Source organism: Lycium ferocissimum, chromosome 7, assembly GCF_029784015.1.
Source record: "Lycium ferocissimum isolate CSIRO_LF1 chromosome 7, AGI_CSIRO_Lferr_CH_V1, whole genome shotgun sequence".
Lineage (NCBI taxonomy): Eukaryota > Viridiplantae > Streptophyta > Magnoliopsida > Solanales > Solanaceae > Lycium > Lycium ferocissimum.
The window spans coordinates 14,168,538-14,178,137 of NC_081348.1; the positions used below are offsets into that span (position 1 = coordinate 14,168,538).

General features: G+C 37.2%; 1 protein-coding gene across 6 annotated transcripts; it reads left to right on the top strand.

Annotated features, from left to right (window-relative positions):
- Positions 1–881: 881 nt before the first annotated feature.
- LOC132063443 (uncharacterized) lies at positions 882–8,986 on the top strand. 6 transcript variants are annotated; one of them, XM_059455984.1, is made up of 10 exons: positions 991–1,055; positions 2,279–2,370; positions 3,366–3,674; positions 5,440–5,684; positions 6,154–6,369; positions 6,444–6,536; positions 6,635–6,751; positions 6,832–7,212; positions 7,641–7,680; positions 8,595–8,986. In XM_059455984.1, exons 2-9 carry the CDS (start codon positions 2,361–2,363, stop codon positions 7,644–7,646), a joined length of 1,377 nt encoding a protein of 458 aa, XP_059311967.1. In that variant the 5' UTR covers positions 991–1,055; positions 2,279–2,360; the 3' UTR covers positions 7,647–7,680; positions 8,595–8,986. The 6 variants fall into 6 exon arrangements, with proteins under 6 accessions (XP_059311964.1, XP_059311967.1, XP_059311968.1 ...); XM_059455985.1 differs by lacking the exon at positions 7,641–7,680 and having other exon boundaries at positions 6,832–6,919; positions 7,025–7,212; XM_059455980.1 differs by lacking the exon at positions 7,641–7,680.
- Positions 8,987–9,600: the final 614 nt, after the last annotated feature.

Below are 9,600 nucleotides of genomic sequence, written 5' to 3' on the forward strand. Positions count from 1 at the left end.
TTATTGGATAAAAAACCGACGGACCACGCAAGCGTCGCAGTCCGTCGTAAAAAACCGAAGCGGTCCGTCGGTTTTCAAAAAGCGACGCTATGTAAACTGACGGACCGTAATGGGTCGGTTACCCGTCGGTTTCATTGAAAAAACCGATGCGGGCCGTCGATTTTTGACAGTTTTTTAGTAGTGTATCCTATCTTTTTGTACTGAAGTTATACAAAAGGTAAATATTTAAATAATCAAGTAGAATACATAATCAAAAATTCAATTAAATATACATAGAATAAACAACACAAAGTTCAAGAGGTTCATCTGTTCACTTTTACTTATGCACTATAATAAAAATAAATTTTCACCTTTACATGTCCACTTTAGCATATCAAGAGAAAGACAAACTTTTTTTCTTTTCTTATTTTATCCGTAACATTAATTACTCATTTCAAATCATTTTCCAAATCTATTAAAACTATACACCAATTAATATGTATACTATGATAAAATATATGCTTCATTTATTAATTTTAAGATGCGTGCAAAATCAAAAGTTGATAAGTAAAAGTGCACAGATTGAGTACTAATATATTATACCTAAACTTATAAAAAAGGTTGTCACGACAAAAACTTGACAATCCCCCATCCCGCAAAAAGGCAATTTCTTTTAGAGTTAAAGTGTCAAACACACACCCAAATATCATTTTCTTTTTAATTTTTCAACCTGAACAATCAGGTGTGAGAGTTAGAGTTTTTTACCTAAATTATCACACCTCACAGTGTTATATAGAATGTGTTTTTGACCAAATTTTCTTTTAAGTGTGAAAAGCTTTCGAGGCGACACCTTTTAATCGCCACATAATCTATTTATGGTGACTAGGTCGCCACCAATTGGTGTCATTTTTCTTGTTTCTTTTAAAAGAGGAGATGATATAAAAACCAAAAATCCCTAATTCTTTTAAACTGTTGGTCGTCACCCTAGACTCAACCCCAAATCAGATTTCGAAAATTGGTTCCTCAATTATTATATCTGGGCATATTTGATTGTGCTAAGCATCAAAGTCAAGAAGGTATCTTTTCATTCATCTACTATTTCTTGCATGTTTTCTTTTTCTTGAAAATAAGCACCTTTTAAGCTGTCACTGCGCTACAATATTGCATAATTGTTTTCACCTTAAACACGGGGGGAATATCTCTTGAATGGGAATAATTATCTTTGATCTTAATACTAATAAACTTTGAGCTAAACAATGAAAATATTTCAAACTGATGAAATGCAGAAAATAAGAAGGAAGTTTTGGGGGGACTTTCTAAATGACTCAAAGTCTTATAAAATGAACAAAGGACGGGACAGCAAACCCTATCCTCTTCAGCCAAATAGGGACGAGCTCTATTAACTGTCTGTCCAAGAGTTGACTGACGAGCCCGCAAGGGTAGCTCAGTGGGTTGAGCATGGGGCTTCTATAATGGAGGTTCGAGAACCCCCTGCCTACAACAGCAGGGGATTTGCCTTCTGGGTCGAGCTCGTAGCACGGGGTTGGCCTAGTGCCAGTTATCTCTTCTATTTGGTTTGCGGGCTATTGCACAAGAGCGGGGTTTACTCTGTGCGCACCCGAAGGGTAGCGGCTGCTGTTCCCTTGTCATAAAAAAAAAAAAAAAAAAAGAATTGATTGACGATGTGAAGGAGAGGAATGCCGCTCTATAAGGGGTAGACAAAACTCCATGATCAAATGACTACAACTCAGACATTGTATGTCATGAATAGTCTCACTGATATTCTATTCTCAATTAAGATTTACTTATTGCTTTATTAGGCAACTTAATTGACCTATTGGACTCTAAAGAAAGGGTACCACTTGTTTGGAAACTTTAATTATGTTGAAATAAAATTTTGCTTTCTGAAAATCTTCTCCATTTCAAGTGTTGGCTAGCTTTTGCTCTTTTGAGTAAAGCATCACGTTTAAGCTGTTAATAGGATCTTGAACCTGAAAGCACAGCACTTGAACAGTTACTTTTTCACAAGGACTGATTAATTTATACTAACCATAACAAAAGAGAACTGAAGATTAACTTTCAGGCAATTTGGTAAACAGTGAGAAGGAAATCGAAAACCTTGATTATTTGGCCCTGTTCATTCTCATGCCACTCTTCACATGCTTGTTTTCAAGTTCACCTCACTTACTATGACTTTGCTGTTGTGCTTGATAACCTCAGTGATATCTCCAATCCTATCTTTGTCTGGATGTAACTTTTACTGTATCCCCCACATTCAGATGCATTTTGTGTCGCACAGGAAGGCTGTTTGGCTTACACTTTTTGCACCCCATCGCTTAAGCAGCAGAAGAAATGAAAATGAAGACAGTAATTTCCTTGTTATGGAATATGGTATTCCAACTACGAGTACTATGTTTTCCATGACATAGTAGTTTCCTTTCAACTTTAACATATTTTAGTCCACAGATAACCAGCAGATAACATTTGCTGGCAGTTGTTCCTGAACTGCTATTGAGTTAGTGTATGCACCTTCTCGTACATCTTCTCTTTGGGTCATAGAAGTTCATCACCTGACAGCATTAAAAAGACCAGATATGGCTCTAAGACACGAACCTTGACTACGAAGGGACCTGACTTTCGTACACTTGCAAAGAGTATAAAAATCATCTTGTTGCAGTTTGACGCGTGATAACATAAGTCATGTAAAGCAGGATAATAACAGAGAGCTTGGAAACAAATGCAATAAGGGGCATTAACCTAAGAACACCAAGTCCATATTCTGAATAAGATTTCTGTTCAAAAAATATTCTGAATATGATTTTCATAAATCATTATTTTGTCTCAATTCTGAGTACTTTTTGAATAACATGTCTCATACAACCGTCTCCTCTACAAAGGCATTGGAGATTTTATTCAAGTTCAGGCAAATAACAGAAACATGAGTCTGAGTGAAGTATCTTGCTCGGACTTTCCAAAAATTTTGCTGCGCCCGCATCGGATCTTCCGAAAATGCGCCACCTTTGGAGGATCCAACACGCACCCGTCGGTATCTTTAAAGAGTCCGAGCAGCATATCAATGAACCACTTGCCTGCATCTCTTGGAAGGACTTTGGCCTTAGTGCATACACTTATCGCTCTCAATTGCTAGAAATGTATTGGGCTATAAGTTTTGTAGTTAAGTTTTAGTGCTATGAATTTCCCGACGGACTTAACTTTTGTTTGTCAATGTTTTTAGCCTTACTGTTTTCTGCTATCTGATTATTGGGTTCTTAGTATTAGGCACATCAAGTTCCCTTGGGCTCCACATCTCATTATTTTATATTATTATGCTTTCAATACTATATCAAAAATTTGAATCCTTATATACTTTTTATGCTATGTCGCAGAAATGGCAAGATTTGCACGAGGTAGAGGTCGGCGCGGTGGAAGGGGCCGTGGGCGTGGTAATATTGAAGGAGTTCGTGATAATTTTGCAGTGGTGTCATCTGTAAATATTAATCCACCACATAAACCTACACTTGATCAAGCATCTCAGCCACTAGTACAATCAACAGGGATTCCTGAAGAAACTCAGTGGACTTCTCCAGACTTAAGGAGCCCTGAAACAAGTCAAAGACCATTGTCGGGGTCACAATTATCAGGGAATATGGAAGGAAGTGTACATCCCTCTTCAGAGAACTTAAATAGCGGTGAAGGTTAGTTTTCCTGTATTTCAATACTTATTAGTGGTCCCTTTTTCTCTTCTCTTATGTACCTTGGAAATTTATGCAATTTTAACTTGTATTGTTCATTTATTTTTTTCAAAGACAGATTCCTGTAGCCTGATTTTAGTATTCTGTTGTTGTTGGCTCAACACCCTTGTCCGATTTAGAGGGTCTATTATGTACTTCTGTTATCGTTCAGTTATTAATATTCTATTTTAATGAGATGATGCTACCGATATTCTTTTTTGATTACTGAGAAATCCACATGAGCCACTGGCTCACGGTTCGATACTCGCCAAATAATGGGTCCGCCGCTCTACCCTTCTCCATTTAAATGTAATAAAGTACAAAGATAATTACCCTCTAACCTCAGTTACTCATATGGGTGCGGGTGTCTGATACGGGTAATAAGCAAGTTTCTTCTTGGTATTTTTGTCAACAGAATGAGCTTATAAACCATTTCTATAGTAGGGACAACGATGAAAAGGAACTACATATTTGAGTCATCATTTGGTTGAAATTGTTGATACATTAACTGTTAAACTAAAGGATATATGGATATATCACTATCCCTTACACGGAAACCACCATCTCTAGAAAGTATTCCCTCAAGATCTCCTATAATTTCCACCTGCAAGGGTGGCTCAGTTGGTTGAGCATGGGGCTTTCATAATGGAGGTCTCAAGTTCGAAACACCCTGCCTACGACAGCAGGGGATTTGCATTCTGAGTCGAGCTCGTCGCACCGAGCTTGCCTAGTGCGGGTTACCTCTCTTGTGTGGTTTGAGAGCTATTGCACAAGAGCTGGGTTTACCCTGTGCACACCCGAAGGGTAGCGGCTGCGGGTTCCCATGTCATCAAAAAAAAAAAAAGATCTCCTATAATTCCTTCCAACTATATCTCCGTTGGTTACTTTAAAATTGTTCTGGAAAGTGTCGATAATATGTTTTCCCTTTCTCAGTTGGTAGCTAAGTTGCTCTTCACTTTCGGTGCCGCACCTGTGTTGACACGACGTGGGTGTGGGATCCATACCGGATCTAGTCACTCGATTTTGGGGACTTTTGACCAAATTCAATAGAGAAATTCGAGACATATACGATGATTTCTGAAATCAAAATAAAAGCTACAGTAAAATCCTAATATAGGCATATATTTTTTACTTACCGTTAGAAGATATTTGTATTAAAAAGTTAGCAACCAGAAGGTGCTATAAAGATATTTACTTGCTCACAGTTGAATGTGCAAACTCAAGAAGTCTATCATGGACAACAGCTATGTTACACCAAAAAATAAGGAGATGCATCTGTACTTAACAATAATTACAGATTCAAACTTGCTCGCAAATAGTCCACTATAATTTAGGCATATTCTTATATCTCTGTTTTCAGATATTTGAATTATTTTTAGCCGAATCCCCGCACCTGTATTCATACTTGGATGAGTTGGATCCGTAACCCCGAATCTTAAATTTAGATCGTGAAGGTTCCAATCTCTAGATTCGCACCCGTATCAGACACCCGCACCCGAGTCCGAGCGACTTAGGCTGGCAGCCCTATTAGCTTATGACCAATTTCAGATGCACACTGCTGCACTGGAAATGATTCAAGCAAAAATAAGTATCATTTGGTTTAGCTTAGACATAAAGAAGTTCAATTTTTTTTTAAATCTTTTCCAGCTGTTTTCCATTACTCTTTTGAAATCTATATAGTATCTCTTGCTGTAAAGCTTCTTATTGTCCTACATTTCTTGCTTCACAGTTTCTTGCAGAAAAACTAAGAAAGGCAGGGGAAAATATAGATCCCTACACTTGGATATGAAAACTCAGCGCGGTAGCAAAATCAAAGTTCACATTCCGGATGACATTGATAGAGCTGTAGGTCCCGGGGCTAGAGATATTGTCAATTATTGTGGCTTGATCATGAGGAGCACTATCTCTTTAAGAGATGGTGATTGGGCAACAATTTTTGCAAAAGATGGAGAAACAATGTGGCTGAAAGTGAAGGTAATACATTACTGTGAATATTTGACGTTTAAAGATCTTGCATTATTTGTGTTGCTACGTTAACAGAATAAACTTTCTTTGTTGCTAGTTTATTTATAAAATCATCTTACTTTCTCAAAAAAGAAAATAGAGTTACTCCCTCCGTCCCAATTTATGTGATGGTTTTTGATAGGGCATGGAGTTTAAGAATGAAAGAAAGACTTTGAAACTTGTGGTTTAAAACAAGCCATAAATATTTTTGTGGCTATACTTTATAAATCATCTAATTAAGGGCAAAATGAGAACTTTAAGTTAAATTGTTACTAAATATAGAAATTTGTCATTTTTTTGGGACTGACTAAAAAAGAAAGAAAAAAGGGGCAGCCCTGTGCACAAAGCATTCCGCGTTAGCAGGTTCCGGGAAAGGGCCGCACCCCAATGTTACGGTAATTGGGACAGAGGGAGTATAACTTTACATTTGTGTTTTCAGGAGAAATTTGAAGTTGGTGGTGGTAAGGGAGAGCATGTGTTGCAAAGTTTTGTGGCCAGCACTATGAAAAGGCTTTTCAGAACGTGGAAGACTCGGTTGCATGCTGAGTATTTGCGTTATAATACTGATGAAGAGAGACTGTCCCATCCGCCGAAAGATGTTGTGCGTGAGGATTGGGAATTTCTGATACAATATTTTGGAAGTGAGGAATTCAAGGTAACTTGGTAAAAGGACGTTTGATAAATTATCATTTGAATATTGTTGTCTTAATCTATTTGACATAATTGCAGGCTAAAAGCGAGAGAAATAAAATAAACAGGAAAAAGCAAACAACAAAGCATTCATGTGGGTCAAAGTCTTTTGCAGAAGTAGAGGAATCCACGGTGAAAATGCATTTATTCCAACCATCATATACTTTTGTTATTTATTTATGTCATTTTATGTGCTCACATGTGTTCTCCTCATCTGAAATATATTGTAGAGAGATCGTCTTACTGGAGAAAAGGCACCACCAGATCGTGTCTGGGAGCTCCAACATACACGTAAGAATGATAAAGGAGAACTGTTGTGGTCAGATGAACAATCTCAACGAGTTTACGTAATTCCATAATCATTGGCTTGTTATTTGTTTTATATTTATTATTGTATGTTAGTATAAAGGGTTTTGCATAACTGCAGGGCCAGATCCAGGAACTTGTGGCTCAACAACAATATGAACAAAACGAGAATCCAAAGACTGGAGATGAGATTTTAGCTGCTATACTTGGTGAGAGAACAGGCTATGTTCGGGGAAAAGGTTATGGAAAGAAGCCTCTCAAAAAGAGCCGCATGCAACTTGTAAACTTTAGATCTAACTTTTCTTCTGCAATAGAAAGTGTGCGTCAAGAGATGCAAGCTGAAATGGATCGAAAGTTGGAAGAGGAACGTGAACAAATGCGAGCTGAAATGGACAAAAGATTTGAAGCTCAGATGCAAGAGGAGCGTAGACAAATGCGAATAGAAATAGACAAAAGGATCCAAGATCAGATGGTGGCTACTTTAATGGTCAGAATGCAACAGGTATTCTTCCTTTCTGCCATGCTATCTGATCTTTGATTTAGTGGGATTGAGTCTCATCGTTGAGATCTATTGAGCTCCAATCCATTTTTCTATTGACAATCTTCACTTCGATGCATTGCTGTGTGGTTACATATTAAATAACCAACTAATGGTGTGGAGACATAATATTACTGAAATGGGAGCGTAAGCATTCCATTGGCGACTTACTCCTACTATGCTGCCATTAAAAAGCACATAAGAGACTTTTGCATCTATGTCAATCTATGGACTGCCATCTGTCATGAGAAAAACACATCCATGGCTCACTTGTTATATGTGTATATTGTTTCATATGCTGATTAGCCCTTCCGTTATGTTTTCTCTATTTTTCTAATTTTTTTTTCTATGTTGAACAATAATCACGAATTTTGTTGGTGACATCAATGTAGACCTAGGCAAAAATATGACTCATGGAGGAAAATGATTCATGTAGGTGATATTTTCTAGTCGGGAATAGGTCTTAGTTTTGTTGGAGGACTTCTAATATTTTTATTTTCATATATTTAACTTGCTTACACTTTTATTTTTATTTTGGTGTGATGATGACATGAGTTGAGGTTAAATGGAATAGAGAGGATTCATATAGATGATCCCAACTTGTTTGGAATGAACACAAATTTTCACTTCCCAAAAAGGGAAGATCGTTGATTTATTAAGGTTTACTTATGCAGTACCTCCTCCATCCCATGTATATGAGGGTGTTTGACTTGGCACGAAGTTTAAGAAATAAAGGAAGATTTTTGAAACTTGTGGTCTAAAACAAACCATAGAAATTTGTGTGGCTAGAAATCATTTCATTAAAGGTCAAAAGGTAAATTTAAAGTTGAATTTTTACTAAATATAGAAAAGTGTCATTCTTTTTGGGACTGACTAAAAAGGAAAGAGTATCCATAAATTGGGACGGAGGGAGTATCAGTAAAACTCGGACCATGATTGACCATATTGGGATGCTTGCTACCCGGGATCATGTTGCCAATGAAAATAAGGCCTAGGCTTCCAAATGTCGATGTTGTAGTGGAAGCGCATATAGATCTCTTTTGTAGCTTGTTGACTTAGGATTTTTGGAAGCTAAGCTGAATGAAGGAATTTCGTACCTCAAATTCCTTCTCTTTCGCTGTATCTACTGGGAACATTCAAAAAAATTCAGCTACAATTTCATAGTTTCTGTGAAATTCATCAGTAATTATGTGGAACTAATTAACAAGCCATATTTGCATCAAGTTCATCGCGCTTCGAAGTTTCCCTGCCTTTTAGGATATGGTTTGCAGTTACCTGAATTCATTAAGTTCAAGTTTGTTATTGGAGTTATCAAAGTGATTCTTTGCTTTTTTCTTTAATAACAGGGTCAAGGTTCTTCACCTTCTTCAACTGCCCGTGTTAACAAAGGCAAAAAGCAAAAAAGCCCCGAAGTCAGTTGGGGCGTCAAGTGTAAGCGTTAGTAGATCATCGAGGTTTAATGAACAAATGTGCAATTTAAAGGACAGAGTTAGTTCCAACACCGGGCATTGGCTGTGGACCTAGCAATAACCTTGTTCAGCATTCTGGCTCAGTTGATATATTAGGTGTTTATTAGTAATATATATGTTATCTAGCTTTGGTTATCCAGATCCTTGACGTTTTGCTTTTGTACCTTTCTTAAGCCATTTTGTGCTTCTTTCTCAGTAAATTGCATGTCCGTGTATAAGTACATATTCAATCAATTTTAATTCCAGGCTTTTGCAAGCAAAGCATAAAAGAGCGATAAACCATAAGATGAACTCTGAAAATTCTGATTTAGTTATCATTTGGCGATGCACGTGATTTGGTGAGCGAATTTGGATTGACACACAGGCCAGGATTGCTATCAGTGTTTTATACTAACAGTTAAAGAATGTTATTCATAGCACAAAGAGCGAGGTGTACTATCACTTATTTGGCATATTGTATCAGCTGGTGTTGTAGTTATGAAGAAGGTGCTTGCACATGATAATTCACCAAATATGATGACAAATGTTTCTGGTAGCAAATTCAGGCTTTGCCTAGACTCTGTTTAAGTTAATAGTACTCGATGATGTCATTTTGAAGGCAATTTGGTAAGACGATGTGATGGATGACCTCTTGTTGATGATGGAGGAAATTCAAGACAAAGGGAAGACTTGATAATGTGTTGCAAATAAATTGATACTGGATGCCATGTGGGCTCAAATTACTGTAGCTATAATGACCACTCCAAGTAACACGGTTTATAAATGGCCTTTAGATGGAAGATACACACCAAAATATAAAGAAAATCGTTTGGAAGAAGCGAATGAAAATCCTGGATACTTTAATGTCTTGTGATCGCGGATCTACATGTTGTCGAACCAAAAA

What these genes read in the sequence shown, in the direction of transcription:
- LOC132063443 (XM_059455980.1), top strand. An exon ending in CAATGTGGCTGAAAGTGAAG is followed by an intron (nt 5,685 to 6,153) that starts GTAATACATTAC and finishes TTGTGTTTTCAG; the next exon opens with GAGAAATTTGAAGTTGGTGG. An exon ending in AACAATCTCAACGAGTTTAC is followed by an intron (nt 6,752 to 6,831) that starts GTAATTCCATAA and finishes GCATAACTGCAG; the next exon opens with GGCCAGATCCAGGAACTTGT.